The sequence below is a fragment of the Marmota monax genome, unplaced genomic scaffold (genome assembly GCF_021218885.2).
Source record: "Marmota monax isolate L192 unplaced genomic scaffold, Marmota_monax_Labrador192_F-V1.1 WCK01_AAM20220418_F8-fsc00011, whole genome shotgun sequence".
NCBI classification, from domain to species: Eukaryota; Metazoa; Chordata; class Mammalia; order Rodentia; family Sciuridae; genus Marmota; species Marmota monax.
In genome coordinates, this window is record NW_026693082.1 from 6,179,519 (window position 1) to 6,202,705 (window position 23,187).

Here is a 23,187-nt window from a genome sequence, read left to right on the forward strand (position 1 = left end):
TAAGTTCTCAAATATGGGGTAGTCTGTTACTGTAATATAAACCATTGATTTTGATGATCTTTAAAAGCTGGAAGGATCTACATGGTTTCTCTTTTTTGCTTTTGATTTTGGGAAGGTATAGATATAATTGGATGAGAAGGTTGTTAGGTGAAAAAACAAAGTCTTCAAAGAAGAGAAAAGTTATGAACCCGACTCCTCCAGTCTTTTGAAATGATGCTAACCAGCATCTGTGTACTTGGTTGCCATGTTTTATATAAATCCTTCATTAAGCTTTTATGCTTTTTTTTTTTTTTAACTTGAGAAAAACTCCCAAATCTTTTTTAGGATGTAGGAGTTTCAGTCTCCTCCTGGTGTTCGGTTCACCTGGAGATTATTTTTCCATTATCCATGGCTCTAATTCTGTACAGGAGATGGTGACTCACTGTGCTTTTTAATGAAAATTGGGATGATAAATGTAAAAGTTCAAAACAAGTTCATGAAAAGCAAGTACAGAACAGAGGTGAAATGAGATGTTTTTTCCCTCTTTTCTGAACTCTGCCTCCGGGAGAAAAATGTCTAGGATGCTTTATTTCTTTTGAAACTAACATTGAGGAATAAAGATTACGTAATTTGAAGTGAGCTCAAACCCATATGATTTTTTTAACCCCTTTATTCTTTTTTCCTAAGATTTAAAAATCTTAGGAAAAAAAGCACAAAGCAAGCCTGACTTTGATATTGACACAAATAAGCCACATTGAAACAATAACTATATAATGTGTTTGAAATCAGGTCTTTTGTTTGCTTCTGATATTTTCCTTTAATATCATTCTGCCATTCTTACAAATGCAAATTTATGTTGTTTATACAGTATTTTAAATATAAAAATAAATCTTTATTAAATGATCTCTGCTAAATGGCCTTCCTAGGTGGTTTCTATAATTTTCCATATCTTGTTTGTTGTCTTTTTTCCCCAAAGCACGCTTTTCATGGGTGTGTGTTTGATGAAGTGTATTGACTTCTTGTATTTATTTTTAATAGAGGTGAAATGTCCTACAGTGTGTATCACTATCCTCTCTGTGAAGCCATTAAAGTCATGAAAAAAATAGGGGGTTTGGCTCTTTCCATAGATTCTATATTAGTTACTTCCTTAAAGTTGTGTATAGCCTGCACAAAAATATTGAAAAACATTCTTACATTGTTTATAATAGATACACACTGCAATTAGGAGATAAAATATGACAACATGTTTTACATAAAATTATGTTTGGAATGAGAGATTTTAGTATTAAAAGATTGGTAAGAAGGTTGCCAAAATATACCAAGGTGTTTATTTTCTTTATAGGCTATAGAGGCATGGTATGATAAATGGGTGATTTTCTTTTTTTAAAAAAGTTTATTCTAATTAGTTATACATGAAAGTAGAATGCACTTTGATACATCATAGATGGAGTATAATTTCTCATTCTTCTGGTTGTACATGTTGTAGAATCCCACCAGTCATATAGTTATATATGTACATAGGATAATAATGTCTGATTCATTCTACTATCTTTTCTATTCCCATAACCCCTCCCCCCCTTCACTCACTTCTACCTAATCTAAAGTAACTCTATTCTTCTCTAGCACCCCACCCCCTTATTGTGAATTAACATCCATATATCAGAGAAAATATTTGGCCTTTGATTTTTTGGGATTGGCTTATTTTGCTTAGCATCATATTCTCCAGCTCTATCTATTTACCAGCAAACACCATAATCTCATTCTTTGTTAAGGCTGAGTAATATTCCATCATGTGTGTATGTATGTTTATATATATGTTATATATGTGTATATATATATGTGTGTGTGTGTGTGTGTGTTTGTGTGTATATATCTCACATTTTTTAACTCCATTCATCTGTTGAAGGGCACCTAGTTCCATAGTATAGCTATTGTGAATTGAGCTGCTATAAACATTAATGTAGCTGCGTCGCTCTAATATGCTAATTTTAAGTCCTTTGGGTATAAACTGAGACGTGGGATAGCTGCGTCAAATGGTGGTTCTATTCCAAGTTTTCTGAGGAATCTCCATACTGGTTTCCATAATGGTCACGCCAATTGGCAGTCTCATCAGCAATGTATGAATGTACCTTTTTCCCCACATCCTTGCCAATATTTATTGTTGCTTGTATTCTTGATAATTGCCATTCTGACTGGAGTGAGATGAAATCTTAGTGTAGTTTTGATTCTCATTGCTAAGGATTTTGAACATTTTTCATGTATTTGTTGATCGATTGGATTTCTTCTGTGAAGTATCTGTTCAGTTCCTTAGCCTATTTATTGATTGGGTTATTTGTTGTTATTTTGTTAAGTTTTCTGTAGCTCTTTATATAACCTGGAGATTAGTGCTCTATTGGAGGTGCATGTGGTAAAGATTTTCTTCCAATCTTAGACTCACTCTTCATGTTATTGTTTCCTTTGCTGAGAAGAAGCTTTTTAGTTTGAATCCATCCCATTTGTTGATTCTTGCTTTTACTTCTTGCACTATAGGAGTCTTGTTAAGGAAGTCAGTTCCTAAACTGACATGGTGAAGATCTGGGCCTATGTTTTCTTCTATTAGGCGCAGGGTCTCTGCTCTAGTGCCTAAGTCTTTGATCCACTTTGAGTTGATTTTTGTGCAGGGTGAGAGATAGGGGTTTAATTTCATTTTGTTACATGTAACTTTCCAATTTTCCCAGCATTGGCAAGAGTTTGATAGTTTTGATAAAGAGCTAAGTTATTGACTTTTTAAAAAGCTATTGAAATCCATCTGAAGCTGAGGTTATTTGTCTTGATCATTACTGGGCATTCTTCTCACCTCGTAATGACTTAAACGAGGGCTCTGGGAGTTATTTGGGATACAACCACAAGTACAGTAAGACTCTTAAAAGTTATTGAAGGGCACATAAGCACTGTATCCCTCCCACTTTTATATTTTTATAAAGAATAGAATAATGTGGCATTAGTTGAATCAGAAAGAAAATACATCAAAATTTTTAGAACTTAGGGTAACTTGATTTATTATGTTTTGGTTTCTTCAGTCTATCCCCAGGGCTTTCTCCATTCATTTAACAAAAAAGCAACTAAGTGCCCATTACATGGTAGAGATACTAGAGGGATAGCAGTGAACAAAATAGATGACATCCATGCCCCCAAGGAGGTGATGCTGTGTTTCAGAGAAGGTAGTGATCAAAATGCAAACAAATATATAATACATCAGACGGCAACAAGTGTTATGGAGAAAAAGCAGAATGGGGGTACAAGAGATTGAGAATGGCTTCCTAGACCATGTAGGGTGTTCAGAGAGTACCTCCCTGATCAGGGCTCACTGGAGCAGAGTGAGAAGGAAGTGAGGGAGTGAACCTTGTGTTCCCCACTCCTGTATCAGACCTGCCACTTCATACCTCTGCTTATCTAAAGAAACTTCAGATTCAATACGTTCAAAACTGAGCTTTTCATGCCCTCCAGTGCCCCTTCCATGCTCAGTCCTCCTGTTCTCAGAAATGGCATCACTGTCTATCAAGTTGCTCATAAAAACAAACAAACAAAAAACCCTAGGACTTGTGATAGTTTCCTCTTTTTATCTTCAACTCCACGTTTGTCTGTCCAGCTGGATCTACTTTCAGAATATCTCTGTCATCCATCTTCTCTCTAGTACTAGTACTGTGGTCCAAGCCACCACCATCTCTTGCCTTGACCACTAATAGAGCCTCCAAATTGTTCTCCTCATTTCTGTTCTTCCCATCCTAATAATCTAGCTCCTCTATGATTCAGATCTTACCACTCACCTGCTCAGAAACTTCCAGTGGTTTCCCATTTCACCAAAGATGTTTTCACTGGGTATCGTTTCCTAGATGGGCAGTCATTCTTTAGTCTTTAGTCACTGTAAGGATGTTGTACCATCGTCTTAACCTCCCATTATTTCACTTGAGAAGTCAACTGTTTATCTTTTTTTTATTCTGTTGAAAGAGATGTTGTACATATTTGCCTCCTTCCTTGAACACTCTTCACTAGCTGCTTTTTAAATTTCTCTATCTTTGGATTTCGATAGTTTTACCATTATGTGCTTGTGTGTGGTTTGCTTTTGTTCATCCTGATTTGAATTTATAGAGATTCTTAAATCTATGGCTTGATGACTTTGGTTAGTTTTAGAAAGTTCTAAGCCTGTATTCAACTAGTGCTGCATTTTCCTCCCCTCTCTTTTCATATCCTTGGTTTCCAATTTCATGAATTTTTCTGTCTTTTCAATGTACCTCATATGGCCTTAAGTGCTTTTCTGTATTTTCCTCCTTTTGGTGCCTCAGTCTGGATATTTCTTTACTGACTTACCTTCCAGATCACAAATCTTCTCTTCCATTATGTTTAATATCTTTTTGAATTAATCATTCAGTGTTAGTATTTCCATTTGATTCTTGTTTATAGATTCTAGTTCTTTGGTGCAGTTCTCCATCCTTTCATCTATTTTCTTAAACATATTAATAATGTTGAAAGTTTTGCTTGATAGCTGCAAAATTGAATTTACCTGTGCATCTGTATTTTTCACTTAATCTCTTTGTTTTTGATTTGGCCTTATTTCTTGTCCTGCCTTTTAGTTTTTGACTGAATGCTACATATTTTATGTGAAAAATTAAGGAGGCTGTGGATGATAGAAACTTTCTTTCTGTGGATGATAGAAACTTTCTTTGGGAGAATATAATATTCTTCTGTGTCACAGGCCAGGTTTGGGTAAGTCTGTTTACAGATCACCCTTACTCTTAGCACCCTTTCATCCTGGTAGGGTCTTCCCAGAACCATAGACTGCCAAAGGCTTTGCTCAGCTTTTTAGCCTTTCCACTTCTGCTTCCTGTTTGGTTCTTATTTTTTTACTTTTTTTTTTTTTTTTTTTTGTGCAGCTGAGGTAATTGAGTGAAAATTGCATGCCAAAGCTTACCTCTTCAGTCCAGTAAGATTGCAGAAGTTTCTAGCTGCAACTTCTGCTACATGCTAGCCACAGCTCAGAAGCCAGTAAGTTTCCTGTGGGAAAGAAGAGGCCAATCTTGGGTTCCCACAGATGGGTTTTTCAATTGTGAAATTTTAGCCCTTCACATCCTGTCTGCCTTTGTTGTTTTCCAAGGACTTCAATCATTTGTGTTACATATTTCTCCAGCATTCATACCTGTTTTTAATGGTGACATAGATCTAATCCAGGCTATTCTGTTGTGGCCAAAAGTGGAAGTCTTTTATTGCCCTTAGAATAAATCTCATGTTCCTTTCCTCTGATTCAGAAAACCAATCTGGTCTGTCTTCTGCCTGTCTCTTTCATACCATGTTCCCCAAGTCCAACATCTGCTAGCCAACCTAGATGTTTTTTGTCATCAAGTTTTTTCTTACCTCAGGGACTTTTGCATTAACTTCCTCAGATTTCTGCAGAGTAGGCTCCTTGGTATTATTTCATTTCCATTTATTTGTTCCATAAGGTATTTCCCTTTTGATCCAGGACATCCCCCAGTCAATTGCTGTATTTATTTGTTTAATTCCTATTTCCCTGTTATAGTGTAAGCTATATTGCTGCCTGCTGGAGATTCTCAATAAATATTAATTGAATGAATGAATGAATGCTTAAAATAGACCCTGATTCTCAAAAGAATCTTTCAGATCTTTCTTTGAAAACTTTAGTGAAGCGTAGGAGCCACTATTCTCTTTGCTTTCATAATATTTTTACGTGGAATATTCTATAAAATACCACTTTTATATACTTATGGTATAATGATGACTCACATTTTGTTCATTCCGATGATCTGATCTTTAACTCCATATATATATATAGATAGATAGATAGATAGATAGATAGATAGATAGATTCATTGTCATAGTGGTTTAATTATATTTTTGTTCCAATTCTGCCAAAGTACATAATCTGTGTTAACTCTATCTCCCATGATATTTAATTAATTAAAACTAATGGTACGAATTTGCTTTGGGTTTTACATGAATGGCCTTTCTATAAAATGACATTTTATATTTCTATTTAACAGGAATGGTTTTTAGGAAAAGCATTACATGACGAAGAATCTTCAGTAATTCACCATTATGCCTTTTCTGAAAATCCTACGGTTTTTAAATATCCAGACTTTGCTGCCGGCTGGGCCCTTAGTATTCCACTTGTAAACAAGTAAGAATTGATTATTCGACTTTTTTTTTTTTTTTGGTGTATGTACCAACTTTTACTTTGCTGAGTTCTGTTCTTGCTGGATCTCAGGATCTCAAATGAGTTTTTCAGCCAGAGGCAGTGGGTGGTAAAATGAAAAAAAAAGGGACATGGAGCGAGAGCCCTGAGGGCTGTTGCTTCAAGTCTTTCACTTATGAGTCCCCTCAGACAAATCATCCCACTTCTCTGTACTTCCTCTTACTCACCTGCAAAGTAAAGCAGGCAATAAATTGTGAGACCAAGGAGAGCACGTAAGGGCCCTGAGAACTGTGTTCAAGGAAGCAACATGACTCTTTTGAAGGGACTTGGTTTGCTTCTCAGTATTACATTGATTGCAAGTAAGAAAGCAAATCAGTAGCATGCTGAGGTGGGGGGGCGGATGGCATTTTATGTGCGTGGTTATGCATGTTAAACATGGGCCCGGCAGGAGGGACGGCCAGCAGAAGGTGCTGTCGGTGGTCATACCCAGGTGTGTGTGTGCACAGCTGCAGCGGTACTTGATTACATATGGAAAGTGAAGATGATTAAGTTGCAATTCAGGAGAAGTGTGATTGTCCAAAGGCTCTTGTCAATCTGAATACTTCATACTCCTTAAAGAATGAAAAGTTGACAAAACACTTGTAACATTTATATCTTCAGAGATGAAAGGGGTTTCGCTTCTCATTCAATGTCCTGCTTCTAGGGCTTGGGGTTTGAAAAGAGACTGTGTTGTCCCAGCTGGCCAAAACTTGTTCACTATTCTCTTCACTTTCGAAAGTTCTGTAGAGTATAATATCCTTCTTCCCCGTGTAGAATCCACACCACCACCACTAGAGCAAGACTTCCTCTGTTGGGCGAGGGGTCTAGTTCAGGAGTAGAGTTCTTGCCTAGCATGCACGATGCCCTGATTACATCCCCAGCACCATAAAAAAACAAACAAAAAGCCAGTAGCAGCGAGACCTATTTTTTTTTCGATTTCAATTTATTTTTAACTGGTATACAAATACATAAAGTTGTATGTATTAATGGGATACCATGTGCTATATGATATACATTTTACAGTGTGTAAAATTTAAATCATTATACAAGTTATACATGTCTCTGACTTCAAACATTTATCACTTGTTTATGGTGAAAACATTCAAACTCCTTTCTTGTAGCTTTTGATTGACAGCACATAATTACCCGATTATAGTGAAATCACACCAGAACTTCTTTCTCCCATCTAACTGTAACTCAGCACCCCTTGATCTACCTTTTTCTCTCCCTTCCTCTCACTTCTCTTCCCAGTCTCTAGTAACCACTATTCTATTCTCATATTCTATAAGATCAAATTTTTAGGTTCCAAATATGAGTGAGATCATACAGTACATGTCTTTCTGTGCCTGGCTTATTTTATTTAACATAATGATCTCTAGTTTCATCTATGTTGTGGCAATTGACAGGATTTCATTCTTTTTTTTATGACTGACTGGTATTCCATTATACATATATACCACAATTTTTTTTTTTGTCCGTTTATCACTTGATAGACACTTAGGTTGTTTTCATTTCTTGGCTATTGTGAAAATAGTGAGCTGTTTCAGCCTTTCCCCATTCAGCATTATGCTAGCTATTAGTTTATTATACATGACCTTTATGATGTTCATCTGTATAGATGATCATCTAGTTTTCGACCTTCATTCTGTTAATGTGTTGTATCATGGTTATTGATTCATGTATGTCAAACCTTCCTTGAGTTCCTGAGAGGAATCCCACTTGATCATGGTGAATAATTGTTTCAATATGCTGTTGAATTTGTATTGCCAATATTTTGTGGACGATTTTTACATTAATACCCATCAAGGATATTGGCTTATAGCTTTCTATTTTGTTGTGTCCTTGTCTGGTTTTGGTATCAGGGTGATGCTGACATTGTATAATGAGTTTGGGGAAATTCCTCTCTCTTTAGTTTCTTAGAACAACTTAAGAAAAATTGGTATTAGTTCTTTTTATATTGGGTAGAACTCAGCAGTGAAGCCATCTCATCCTAGGCTTTTGTTTGATGGGAGACTTTATTCCAGTTCTATCTTGTTGCTCATTATTGGTCTGTATAGTGTTTCTTTTTCTTCGTGTTTCAGTCTTGGTATGGTGTGTGTGTCCAGGAATCTATTTCTTCCTCGCTGTCCCCCCTGGATTTTCTAACCTTCCTTGCTCCTAGGGAACAGCTATGTGATGTATCAGGAAGTTGTGTCACATACAATTCATTTTGGGAACTGAGTTATGTGGGAAGGAGGCAAAGCACAGAGGAGGATGTGGCTTGAGGGATCTTAGCAGGGGACGAGGCTGGCAGCTAAAGCAGTGAGCTGCTGATGTAGCAGCTCCCTGGTGAAGCTCCTTGGCTGCTTATTTCTGTGCAAATCTCGGTTTCGTTCTTGGAGTCTCGCCCTAGAGTTTCTTTACTCAGACATTCCAGCAATTCTTTGAGCCTGAATAAATGCAGCCTGTGCTTCAACTATCCAGAGTGGATTCTTTTGTCTCCAACAAAGACCCCTGACTCTGTACCCTGTCCTTAGGCTGCTGGGCAAGAATGCCCTTCTCCCAGCTGGGGCCGAGCATGCCTAAGAGAGTCTGCCTGGTTTCCCTGCTCTTGTCTTGGGAGTGTCAGGAAGGAAGGGAAAAGACGATAAGAAGAGACAGTATCATTCCCTCTCGCCCTCCACTATTTCACCTGGCTCTGCTCCCTGTGGGGGAGAGGGGAAAGTGTCTTCCTTCACCTGTTCAAGGTCATATTTATTCTTACATTAAATCACTTTTGGTTTGTTGCAAATTATAGGCCAGGAGCTGCCAGCACCCTTGTGTTTGGAGCCCAGTTTAGTGACCTTCTTTTTGGTCTGAACTCTTAAAAAAAAACCCAGCTCTAAGCTTCACGTCATAATCCAAAGCACTGTGCCTTGTTGCTCGATTCCTCCCAGCCCCCAGTCAAGGAGGCTTCCCTCATCCTTCCTTGCTCTCTTGACTTTGCTCCCTAGTGTGGAAGGCTCAGGACTGATTTCTCCATGGGAAGAGGCCGGTGTGGCTGTGATTTCTTTGACTTGGGGGTTATAAGCTCTTCATAAGCTTGTTTGTCTCCTGTTCCCCATAGTTCAACCATGTTCCTTTAGAAAGGCACAAGCACAGCTCCCTCTGCCCCGTGAAGCGCTGTGGCACACCACTGCTTCTCCCTCCAGGGCTATGGAGCTCCTGGTGGACCTAGGAGCCCAAGTACAGTGTACATGGGGACGGAGCTATTTCTCTGAGGCCAGTAGATCTTCTTTCCCCATCCCTGCCCTCTGACCTGCTTGGCCTCTCATCCTGAGGGCAAATCCTGGTTGTCTAGAGAGTTCTGCCTATCAGTTCCCCCATTTTCCTCTGGCAGACTTTCATAGAGGCCTCTTGGTGCTGAATTCAGTTTTGAGTTAGGTGTAGAACTGTTTTTTGCTTCCCTTTTGAGTATTTTTTTTTTAAACCAGGTGGATGGAATTAATCTCTTTGAACGCCTCTTTGATTCCTAGTATCCTCTTCTAGGACTGCTCAGCCAACTCTTATTGCCTGACTGGCTGGAGTGAGAATACGACTTTTTCTACAGATCCTCGTGGGTCTCCCTCTGCCCATACTCCTCATCAGGCTTGGAGACACCAAAGTCCTGGCTGGTTCCATTGGCTCTGGCGGATGCCAGCTTCCTAACTACTGTACGTTTCCCATACAAGTAGCTGCCCAGGCTTTGCCAACTAGGCTGTAGGTTGTACACTAACCCAGGTGCGAGTCCTGTTTGTGGGAGGACTTTCTGTTATGGATTTCCTGGCATTCTGCAAGGAAGTCCCACAGGAGACCACAGTCATGACTCCCTTCTCTCATGTTCTCGAGGTTGTTGAACACATCGGTTGACAAGGGACAGAGCCATGTACACAGCTTCCATAGGAGGCTCAGGTCTCTTTGTGGTCATGCTTACCAATATTTTCCACTGAGATATGAGAGAGAACTGAGGGCCTCATCACCGCAGCAGGGTGGGTAGGTGTCTTAGTCGTTTTGGGCTGCCTGAACAAAATACCATGAACTGGTGGCTTATAAATTACAGGTTTATTTCTCAGAGTCCTGGAGGCCAGGAAGTCTAAGATCAAGGCACCTGAAGATTCGGTGTCTAATGAGGCCCCCTTTCTGGTTCACTGATAACACATCACGGTTATCCTCACATGGTAGAAGGATCACACAAGCTTCCTCAGGCTTCTATTATTAGAATTCTATTCCCATTCATGAGATCTCTCTCCCTATGAGCTAATCACCTCCCCATGCCCCCAAATCCAGTCTCCTAATAACATCATCTTGAGGGTTAGATTTCAGCATATGGATTTTAGGGGAATGTAGACATCCAGACCCTAGGAATAGGGAACTATGGCTAAGGAATTTAGGGCCAAGAGACTAATCTTTCGCACAAAGTTCAGAAATGTCCATCACTTTCCCCATAACTTAACATCATAGAGGAATGAGGTACCAGATAACCTGAATCGGTCTCATCTGCTCTTCACATCACTGAACAGTGATCAATAAACTATAGCATGCTTTTAGTGGATTAATTCCCATGATCTTCTCCCTGTTTTGCCTCCCTTTCCCCTGCCAGCAAAAACAAACCAAAACTTTAAATTCTACTATAGTAAAAGATTCAAATTCCAGTTATTTTAGACCATATTTATTCTTTTCCCCTGATGCAGACAAGTAATCAAACCAAATGATATAACACCTCTGGCATAGCAACTCTCTCGTGACCAAGGTATATTGTTAAGTGATTTTCTAACAGGAGATTCTTATTCTATAAGAAATTGGTATTGCACTTAGAACTAAAGGGGAACAGAAGATCTCCATTAGTCCCATCAACTGCAAAATTTTCCTAGTTGTTTTTTCTCAGTTCTGAACTAAAGCACTGACCTATTTCCTCCTGTTATTAGGAACTATGTGAGTTGGCACACTTTGGGGTGCAAATATCAATAAACAACTCAAACTGGATTAAGGAAATGTTTTTTTATTGCTGTAACTGGAGGTGAGGTCTCTGGTTGGTTGACACAAGAGTTCAGTGGCATCATTGAGGACCCAAGTTCTCTCTGTCTCTTGCCTATAGGTCACAGTGTCTGTTTATCCTAAATCTGTTTCCTTTTGTGGTTTCAAGACAGTAAGGACTTCATGTTTCCTTTTTCTTTCCACCAGCAGAGGACCTCTCCCCCAGGGGAAGCTAATCCCTTATCCTGAGTCTGGTTGGGCTCTTTTAAGGCACACACCAACCTTGGACTGACCATTAATAATTACCAGGGATTGCAGTGCTTTGATTGGTCCAGAATTTTCAGGTTCTGATCTTGAAGCTTATTTAATTGTTTGGCTTAATAATTAATCAAAATCAAAATTTGTTTAGGAAGAAGGAAGGGGGAACTGCAATGCATAAGAAGGAGCAATGCCTATTACAGGGACACTGATTCCTTTGTCTGATGTTATGCCCACTTCATAGATAAGGCAACAATTTAGAGATACTAAGTGCTTCTTTTGCCTAAGTCACCGTGACAACTGGTTACTTAAACACATTTCATGACACACACTTCCTTAGACTTTTTCCTAGGAGAAATAATATCTGTTTTAATGATCCTACAACAATGAGTTTTGAATTAACACGGCTCAACATTTCTAACAGTCCATCCATGGGATCCTCTGACATGCCCTGGTGCTCTATCTACATGATCTCTTGAAAAAAAAATTGTATCTTTGGAGAAACTCTAATAATTAAATTTCCAATAAGATGATTTCTTCAAATGTATGTTATTATAGAAAATTGTTACTGGTTTTCTCCATTGTTTTTCTACCTTCTACCTTAGATTTCCTGCAATATCTTGCTCTGCTGACTGGTTCCCAAGTGATACTAGAAAAGTCAACTTAGAAGTTTGCCTGTTATTGAGTTGAAGGGGCCCATGATCTTTTACACATCCTCAGTCTAGCTGGCTGTATCATTAGAACTGTGCTATCAGGTGTGTGGTTTAACAGCTTCTAAAAATTAGGAAAACTGAGTTTCAAATATCATAGATATAAAGAACTGAATATTTAATGAGAAGATATTGTATCCAAGTAGAATTTCTGACCTTCATTGTTTGTTTGTTTAGCATTGTTTGGTACTAAAATTGACATTTGAAAAACCTTGTGCTATGATGCTTACTGCATGAGAAAATGAAAGATAGTTCCCAATATTAGGGGTTGCCTTTTAAAATAGATGAGCATTCTATATATTCTTAGGACTTGTATATATTTGCAAATAACTGACTTAGGCCCCAGGCAGCACTAGAAGCTGATTTCATGATGTTGGGGTAATCATAGCTTGGTTTGTGTGGACTCCCTGGGCTGCAAGAGATAGCCACTTAAACCCTATAGGTTATGTTTTTATTTGTTCTCTAATCCATCATTGTATGTTTCAAAGAAATTCTATCAGTGGTTTTTATTTTTTATCCTCTGAGCTGTCCCTCAAACAAACAAAAAAAATAATTCAAGAATTGAATGAGAAAGAAACTTGAAAAATAAAGCATATATTTAAAGCAACAATTCAAAGGTCGATTGTCTATTGAGAAAGGGGAGTATGAAATAACCATCTAACAATGGCTGTCGCATGCCACTTGGATTCTGATCCCTTCTGTGTCCCTTGTCTCTGGCAATAAGCCTGGGTAGGACATTTTTTGTCTTTGGAGTTGAAATGAGCTGAATATTTACTGTATGTGGTCTGATTAGCTTTTGAAGGACTGTGGTGTGACTCTAAATCCCAAAGTTACCTTGATATAGTTTATTTGGGAAATCAGTCTCCAACTGAGCAGAATTCAAATTGAAATAAGATCCTGCTTGCCAGAGCAGGTTTTTTTTCCCCTCTTACTATATATCAGGAATGCATTGGAGGATGTAGTTTCTCTATGAATTCTCACCCACTCTTACTGACAGATTTGTGGGCAGATATTGAACAGGATTTTGACAGATACCACCTGGGTCTTCTTTTGTTGCTACCTGCTCTTAATACATTCATATCAACCATGAGATAAATGCTTTATGACTAAACTTAAATAATAAGCTTTCTCTTCCTCCTTTATCTTCTAATCAGAAATGAATTTTTAAAAATAAAAAAAATTAAGAGTTCAATTGGTACATAATTGTACATATTCATGGAGTATTGTGTAATATTTTGATACATGTATATAATGTATAATAATCATATCAGGGTAATATGGCATATCAATCACCTCAAACATGTATTTTTTTGTGTGTTCAGATATTGAAAATCCTCTCTTCTAATTATTTTTAAATTCAATTATTACTTGCTGTAGTTACCTGGCTGGGTTATAGAACACTAGAACTTAATTCTCTTATTGAATGTATCTTTGTACTTGTTAACCATCCCTTCTCTATCCCTTCCTGCTCCCTACCCTTTATAGTGCCTGGTAACCACTATTTTACTAAAAAGCGTTTTGGGGCATTTTTTTTTGCACCAGGTTTGAGGCTCAAACCCAGGGTCTTATGCATGCTAGGCAAGCATTTTGTCACTGAGCTACTGCCCCAACCCTCTAAGAAGTAAATATTTGTACAGAAAAAAAATCTTTCATGACCCAAATGGAATAAGATGTAATTATAAGCACAGTAAAAAAATATTTTGAAACTTAGTACTATTGTTCCTTTTAAATCACTATTATTTCTTTGTAGTTAAAATATGTATCAGGAGGTTTATAATTACACTGGGGGAATATTCAGCTATAAAAACAAATATGAAACCATATGGTATTTAGGTGACCTTGGTAAATATGTAATTCTGTCTTGGCCAGTTTGCAATCAAAATATATATCCCCTCATTCCTTCAGGGAGCCTGTTAGTGATCATTCTATCCATGTAGGGTGGATAGCGCTGTTGAGAGCAGCACAGAGAGGGATGTGTCCATGACAGATGTGAATGCATGTAATAATGCTGTGTTTGTTTGAAGCAAAGGAACTTTCCATTCTGGTGGGCAGGTCTGGTAAAGTTTCCCAGGGAAGCTGTCCTTGTGTTTGGTCTTGAAGTAGAAAATGTTGTCAAGTGAAGATTGGGTATAGACACAGTAGGCAGATATCAGTGGGAAAGAATAGTGGGAAGGCAAGTTCTCTTTAGAGTAGGTGGGCACTAAAGCCCTGGGTTGGGGGCAAGGTAGGATTTTCAAGACGGGCCAGGAATGTAGGAATGTAGCTTCTTTTATTTTTGCTACTGGGGATTGAACCCAGGGGTGCTTAACCATTGAGCCACATCCCCAGCCCATTTTATTTTTTATTTTGAGACAGGGTCTCACTAAGGTGCTCAGGGCCTTGCTAAGTTGCTAAGGCTGGCTTTGAACTCACAATCCTGCCTCAGCTGCCGAGTCACTGGGATTACAGGCATGTGCCTCCACACCCAGCAAGGACTTTATTTTATATGAAAGGAACTGTGGGGGATTTCTTTTGAGTAGAAAACTGTCTTAAAAAATGTTGTTATTCTTCCTTGAAACCACATGCTTTTTCTCTCTAAGACCCCACTACCTAATAATTTATTAGGATTATTAAAATTTTAAAATTTTGTAGGAACTTTGGTTTCTTTGTCACGCACACATCTTTCTTTTATTCTCTGGAGTCAGTATTTAATGCAAGGCTTATCACAGCCGAACCTCGTGGCTTTTTTTTCCTAAGGCATTTTAATTATTATATTTTATATTATTGGCAGATGTTGAAATAATAAATAATAAATGCGACATCTGCAGCAAGTGTTGCATTCTTGTTCCTGTCGACAAACCAATGCATTTTTCTCAATCCTTTCTTTCCCTCAAGGAAATTAGACTCTTGCTTTTATCTTAAAATTTATATTTTTCTGTTTTCAAATATTGGAAAGTCTCAGGAATGTCTTATTCTCATTGGAAACTTCTTTTGATTAAAAAAATAATCAGCGTGTCTCTATTTTCTAGGCTCAACAAGAGGTTAAAGAGTGAACCCCTAAAATCTGACTTCACAATAGATTTACAACATGAGGTATGTCGTGGTTGGTTTGATTAAAAGTTTCAGTAGTCAAGAATTTGTGTACTTTGATATAAAAGCTATTTTGTATTCCCGAAGAGTGCATTTTTCTCTACTCACAACCATTTTCTCTCCACTGAAGTAATTTGACAGCACTCCAGTAAACTAGGTTCTTCTATTTTTAAGCTGATTTAATTATTTAGGTAGAGAATGAGAAGTGAAAAAAAATGTATCTTATGATTCATGATTCTTTGTTTTTAAAGTAGGTGGAAAGGTCCAGAGGTGAATTTTTTAAAGTATGCAAAAATGTCATTCAAAGCACTGGTAGTCTTACTTGTTTTTTTTTTTTTTTTTTCTTTTTTTTGGTACTGGGTATTGAACCCAGAGGTGCTTAACTACTGAGCTACATCCCCAGCCCTTTTTTTTGTATTACATTAGAGACAGGGTCTCACTGAGTTGCTAAGTGCCTCACTAAGTTGCTGAGACTGGCTTTGAACTTGCAATCCTCCGGCCTCAGCTTCCGGAGCTACTGGGATTACAGGCGTGTGCTACCATGTCCAGCTTACTTGGTGTTTTGGTTGTACACTTGCTGTTATAAACTGAATGTTTGTGTCTGTGCCCGAAATTCATATGTTGAAACCTAGTCCTTAATGCTGTATTCTATGGGGAGGTTATTAGGTCATGAAAGTGGAGCCCTAGAAATGAAATTAGGGCCCTTATAAAAGAGACCCCAGAGAGCCTACTCACTCCTTCTACCATGTAAAGGCAAGAAAGGGGCCATCCATGAACCAGGAAGCAGGCTTTTATTGGACACTGATCTTGAACTTCCCAGCCTCCAAATCTGTGAGACATAAATTTCTGTTGCTTATTAGCCACTCAGTCTATGGAACCAGCCCTAATGGACTAAGACATGTGCCTTTGTTGTGTGTCTATTTAGCTGTCTGGAACAGATTTGAGCCAAATAGCCCTAAGCAGGCAGCTATAGTGTGCCATGCTGGGCAACAGCACCTATTGTTCCCTTGGCCTTTAGTGGATATCTGTGATGAGTTGTCGTGGAAGCACCTTAGACTCCTATAAGAATGCCCCTTTTGACATTTCATCCATGGGCCTGAAACAGACCTGAACCATGGAGGTAAATCTGGATGTTTTTCAGGCCAGCAGTACTGGTAGCCTTCCAGAGGTGAAAAGGCACCACCCCATGAGCTGGGGCCGGGGCTCAGTGGTAGAGCACTCGCCCCGCATGTGTGAGCCCTGATCCTCAGCACCATAAAAATAAATAAAATAAAGATATTGTGTCCATCACAGCTTATATATATGAAATGGCTTAGTTGAGAGAAATATACTTTTTTAAAAAGTCATTTTTCTCTTCTATGGAAAGGAAAGAATGACTTAAAAACCAGGTCTGTTTCGATATGTTTAATGAGAAGTAAGTTCTGGAACAGATATCCAAGCTTGAACAGATATCTAAACATTGAAGGGTAGTTTTAAATACCTGTGAGAAAATGACATCACTTGCCCTGAGGCTACCTGTTCACTTCTCCCAGTTGTAGTACTCTTTGGAAATAGATAAGATAATATTTTGTCCCCAAATTAGAGAATATAGACCATTTTTCCACTTCCAAAATTTAAGCATGAACTAGGCCATAAGGTATGCCTAAAAAGATTTCCTATGACTGTCTTATAGACTAAAATAATACTAAGTTAGACATCAATAACAAAAGCATGGTAATAACACACACAGGTGTATTTGGTCATAATGAAAAAAAAATTAAGTGGGTCATTCTTAAAAAATAAAACCCAGAGTGAGCACTCTTGAATTCTCTCTCTCCCTTACTTTCGTTCATGCTTTATGACATTTTGCATAGTTTTTCATCCTTTTGGACTTTATATAAACAGAAATGCACCAGGAATATTGTTTTAATTTGAGACTGATTCATGTTGATTCTGCAGCTCTAATGAGGTTACTTCACACACTATGGCTCTCTTCTGTGGCCTTACCACAATTAATTTGTTCTTCCTCCTGTTAGTGGGCTTCTGAGTGGCTCCTGGCTTTTTGCTCTTAGGATCATTGTTCCTATGACTATTTTTGACATGTGCCATAAGGATCATCTGCAGGTTTCTCTAAGGCAGAGGCTTATAAACTTTTTTTTTTTTTTACTGTGACCCACTTTAAAAAAATACATTTTTCATTGTGACCCATATTTGTGTGTGTTGTTACTGATGTCTAAGTTTAGTGTCATTGTCGTCTATATCACAGTCATTTGAAAAATTTTTAGGTTTACTTTATGGCCTAGTTCATGTTCGGTTTTTATAAGAAGAGAAAAAGATGCATATTTTCTAATTTGGTGTATAATTCTCTTATCAGTCTGATCAAAGAAGGTATTAATTGTTCCTTTAAGATATTTTACTTCTTCTTCCTTTGTTGCTTCATTTCATTTGTTTTGTCTGCTTGATTTATCATTTACTAGGGGAGCAGTGTGGTGCTCTTCCATAATAATGGTGAATTTGACAGCGTGTCCTTGTGGAACTGCAGGTTCTTGCTCTTTGTCCTCTGAGGATATGTTATTTGGTGCATGCTATTTTAGAAATGTTTTATCTTCTTAGTGAATTTATCATCTTTAGTGATGCTCTTTGTCATAATGCATATTTGTCGACATGATACTTCTACACTAGCTTTCTTTTGCTTCATAATCATTTTTCAATTTTTTTCTTTCAACTTTGTTTTGTACTTTTCTTTAGGATAAGGACATGCTTTTAAAGAGGACATGCTTTTTTCCTCTCTTCCTGGTTTGATTATCTTTATGCCACATAGCAAATTTATACTTACATTGATTTTCATTACTAATATATTTGAATTGATTTCTATCACTTTATCTCTCCTCCATTTCTCTCTATTTTTCTTTTTAAAAACTTCTTATTTTTTTACCTTTCTTCTTATTGGTCCATATTTTTTCTGCTTTATTATTTAGGAAATTTAATCCCTGTCTTCTGTACTTTATAGGTTAAAATGTTTTAACATGCTTTCCTAACCCAATAATGGCTATTTAGTAGCCAGAGAACCAAAGGGCCTGAGAGTAATTTAACTCAAATTGTGGCACTGTTTATATGTTATTATTATCCAGTATCTCTGTGTCTTCTCCCTTTTTATCCTGAGCCTTAGCTGTGGTCATTTCTTCATGTAGTTAACCTTTGTGTTACCATCATTGTGTGTTTGCCACCTTTGGTACCATCCCATCTTGCTTTGCAGACCTCCTAACTAGGGGCACCTTTATTCTTCCTGAAACACATATTTAGAATCTCTTGTAGTGAGGTGGTAATCCTGTTAATCCTTTTTTTTTTCTTTTAGTATTAATTTTTAACTTCATTGACACTTTGATCCATTTCAATCTAACGCTCTTCTGAGAAGGCATGTTACACTGACCCTTGAGATATTTTGTACCTTCTTACGCTTGTGGTGTTGGCTGAGTTCCTTCCTCACCGCTGGTCTCCTGTCTTTGCAGATTGCCCTCTACATCTGGGACAAAGGCGGAGGACTTCCCCTAACCCCTGTGCCTGAGTTTTGTACAGACCGTGTGGATTCCCACTGTGCTACCCAATTCCGTTCTTTTCTACCGCTTTGTGTAAGTAATAGAAGAAAGACTTCCTTACAGATCAAAGGAAAATACATGCTGTACATAACGTTGTCCTAGTATACTTTAAATACTAGTGTGTGTGTGTGTGTGTGTGTGTGTGTGTGTGTGTGTGTGTATGTATATATCAACCTTGCCCAGGGCCAGGCCTGGACCTTATTTGTCAAGAAATAACAACCCTGTAGGTAAGTGCTGTTATATCCCGTCTTCCACGTGAGAGAAGGCTTCGCAGCTAGAGGGAGGGCATGAGGATTGTGTGGGCGTCTTCTCACTCCAGAGCAATTTTCTTTGGCCATACAGCATCTGTTGATTGGCATTTTTATTCCATGCTCTGGAAAGGCAGTTTCAAACATTTTCTTGGGCATGTAGGCCTTGCCCACAAGCCCATCCCCTTTACTCTCTCAGCAGGTAACCCTGCTCTTGACCTCACCTGAGACTATTCAGAACTTCTCATGTCAGATCTGTGTCCCAGTCCCCAGAAGGAGCCTGAGGACCCCAAAACTCACTAGATTGTTAGCAGTTTTTTCTCATGAGGGAAAATATACTCAAAACACTCAAATGGTGTATGTTGCTCTTAGCTCAGTCACCCAGAAGGGGGTGTGTGCCATCTTAAAAGGTACACAGACACAGCACAGTGCGACCATGGAGGGAATCCGCACTGTTTACAGTCCCTGAGGAGGAAACTGTTTACTGGATGGTACCAGAACTACCCAGGGAGGGGCTAGGGGAAAGGTTAGGCTGGGCTACAATCTCACTGTTCCAGAAACATTCTAAGAGTGAAATTGGTAGGAAAATAGGTTTTATTCAACACCACCTTTAAGGGAAGATAGAAGAAGCTTACTGTTTTCAAAGTTCCATCTTCAGCTGGGTGTAGTGGCCCACGCCTATAATCCCAGCAACTTGGGAGACTGAGCCAGGAGGATTGTAAGTTTGAGGCCAGCCTCTGCAATTCAGTGAGACCCTGTCTCAAAATAAAAAAAGGGCTGGGGATGTAGCTCAGTGGTCCATGGTAAATTTAACCCATGTACCTGGGTTAAATCCCTGGTACAAAAAGAAGAAGAAAAAAAGTTCCATCTTCAAAATCTCTGAAAGTACACAAGCTTCCAAAGGAGAGGAGACAGTGAAATGTGACAAAGGGCAAGAAAAGTAGCTGTGGGGATTCACTTGCCCGGTGCTGCTGCAGAGGCCTGGTTGGGGCAGGGTGATCTCATTCTCAACTCCCTTGGCACTTGAGAGAGAGTGTGTGTGAGTGTGTGTGTGTGTGTGTGTGTGGGCGGGGGGGGGGGTTTGCCATCATTTAGTTTCCATTCTTGGCTTGAGGAAATTATTCTTAATTCGCGGAGAGGGGAGTTCAAATTCAAATTCATCCTGTTTAAAAGCCAGTCTTTCTAAACATAATGCCTGCTTGCTCTTTAATGCTACTGGTGCTCTGAGTGACATGACAGGGCTGGGGTTAGGTGTCACTATAAATCAGCCCCAAATGATTGAGGAAGTGTGTCTGAATGTTATTACAGGCCTAAGACAGGAACAAAGGGGTCAGAACACCTGCCCCCAGGAAGCAGAAGGTGTGCTGTGTGCTGTTGACAGATCCCCCTGTGTGCCCCTTTCTTCTGCATGATCCTCCCTACCCACGTTTGAAATGATCCATCTTTGGCAGAGGGCAGAACATCCTTGGCTCAGACCTGGGAAGCCAGTAAAAAGGCCGTAAAAATAACTTTCAACATCAAACTAAGGCCAGGCCCAGAAAACAGAGTCATCACTGGTTTTGTACTAAATCATCCGTCTTCTTTCTCCTTTTGTCAAAATCTTCACCAGCTGGGGAAAGAAAAGGAAACACAAGTAACATTTATTAATCACCTGCTATGTGCTTAATTATTACAGTATCAATGACAGCCATAAGGGCTTATTATTTCTCTTTTCTAAATGAACAGACAGTTCAGAGAGCTTAAACATGGCACACAGTCTATAAATGGTCCATCTGTGACCCAGGTCCAGAGATTATGCTGTCAGCTGGATGACAGTTTTGGAATTTTTTTTTTTTGTGTGTGTGTGTGTGTCCCTGAAACTTTACCTTCAATATAGGCTTGACATTCCTGATATTGGTTACCTTGAGCTCTAGCACTTGTGAGATCTAATGTGAGCAAAGATAACGCTGACTCATATGTATTCTTTTTCTTTTTCTTTTTCTTTTTTTTTAGGGACAACCTGTGAAGAAGGAGGATATTTTTGTTGCAGTAAAAACATGCAAGCAATTTCATGGTGAAAGAAGTATGTTTTGGGTTATTCATTTTTATTGAACTTTTAAATCCAAACTGCCTTTGAAATAAAGTGCAAACCCGGTATAAACTCAAGAAAGGCGCAGGATGCTGAAATGATAGCAGTTACCTAATCAGCATTCTTCATCCTACCTCTACAATCACTGAGCTCAATTAGGAAGGAAAACTCTGTATTGAAACACGAGTGGCCAGTGCCCTTCTAAATACCGTTTAGAGCAACGTTTTAATTAGAATGGAAAAGCTCAGCTGTGGCAATCTTGGAGACAATGTGTGAACTTTGTATGTCCATTTTGTCCTATTGTGTCCATTCTCTGAACTGCATGAAGAATATCAGAGAGAGGGGATCTCAAATAACAGAACCAACAAGAATATCTTCTTTAAGGCTCTGCCTTTTTAAAAATACTTATTCCAAATGCACATGTTGGCACTTTTTAATAAAGGTATATATCCGCTCATGAGTAGATTTATTGGAGAAAAAGGAAACAGCTACTTTTGGAACAGGGGCCCTTAAGGAAATCCTGGCATGCAAATGAAGGTTGTTTTGATTCTCTCTTGGTGTCATTACAGAATTGCGCTAGTTATGGTGCTAATGTTTTTTTTTTTTTTTTAAACCCGTCCTAAATATAAATAGACATAATTTCTCTCTTTTTACACCTCACTTCAAGCAGCACTTTTCTGATATTGAAAATTAGGCAGTCTTTTGCATTTTCTAATTTTAACACATATTTTAATTTTTTTCCCCATGAAAAGGCTGTCGATTTCACCCAGGGTGTGATATTTATGTAGGAGAGGCTTCTAAACCAGCTGTCATGTTCATGGGATGCAGCAGTGGGGGAAATTCACTTACATATTTTCTGTGATAACATTATGCATACAAATTATATTTTAAAGGGTAAGATGTTTTCCAAACAAAGGAATATAATAACTTGGGATTATAGTATTGCTTAAGACATCAAGATAAATTAAAATCTTACAATCAGCAAATCTCTTAAAATATCTTAAAAACCTTCATATTTGCCAAAAACAGTCATGTCAAATTTCAGATCCTATTAAATCTGACTAAATATATGCATTCATTATGCAAGAAGTTCTAAAATAGTCATTCTTAAATATTAGTTCTTAATTCTAAAATATTCTTAAAATATTAACAGTGACTGTAGCAATTAAAATAAGATTTTTGTTTATTATACTTCTAATCTAAATTTATTTTCTTTTAAAATGCTTTTTTCATAGTCCAGAAGTGCTCTTTGTGGGTTGTCTTGTGAATAAGTATCTTTACAAAAAGGTGATTGGGAAGTGAACTAGACTTTTTTGTTTTCTTTTGTAGTAAGCAGAAATAGTTGAATTGATGTCATTGATCTTGAGGCTGCTCTGGAATAGTGATTATTTTTGTAATAGAGATGTTAAGAATGCTGGTGTTGAGGGGTGGGGGCAGGGGTGGTATTCTCCTTCGAAACACATTTTTTTCAGGTTACAGTGAAGCAGTGAAATTAGGGACCCTCTCTGTTGTATTTTTCCTATTCTACAGAAATGGGGGGAAAGTTTGTTAATTTTTATTTAGTAATTTTGAGTAATTTTGTTTTCTGATTCCTTTGTTTATATAAAATTGAGATGATCTTTTCAGGTATCTGGCATGCAAATGAAGGTTGTTTTGATTCTCTCTTGGTGTCATTACAGAATTGTGCTAGTTATGGTGCTAATGTTTTTTTTAAAACCTGTCCTAAATATAAATAGACATAATTTCTCTCTTTTTAACACCTCACTTCAAGCAGCACTTTTCTGATACTGAAAATTAGGCAGTCTTTTGCATTTTCTAATTTTAACATATATTTTAATTTTTTTCTCATGAAAAGACTGTCGATTAGGGACCCTCTCTGTTGTATTTTTATATTTGAATTTTTTAATATTATTTTATATATTTTATATTAAAATCCTCCTGAATTTTATATTTGAATTTTGAGTCCAAGACCTTTAAAAATCACAACATCTTAAAAACCTTTTAGAAATATTGGAAACAAACCTCCCAGATACATTTAGCTTTTTTTGTTTGTTTGTTTATTTGTACCAGGAATTGAACCCAGGGG

General features: G+C 38.0%; 1 protein-coding gene across 1 annotated transcript in view; it reads left to right on the plus strand.

Annotated features, from left to right (window-relative positions):
- The window catches only part of B3glct (beta 3-glucosyltransferase), a 103,707-nt gene that overhangs the window by 51,439 nt on the left and 29,081 nt on the right, over positions 1 to 23,187 (plus strand). The window contains exons 7-10 of the mRNA XM_046454310.2: positions 6,012 to 6,148; positions 15,150 to 15,213; positions 18,699 to 18,818; positions 21,026 to 21,095. Coding sequence (XP_046310266.1) covers positions 6,012 to 6,148; positions 15,150 to 15,213; positions 18,699 to 18,818; positions 21,026 to 21,095 — 391 coding nt within the window. The remainder of the gene's footprint in view (positions 1 to 6,011; positions 6,149 to 15,149; positions 15,214 to 18,698; positions 18,819 to 21,025; positions 21,096 to 23,187) is intronic.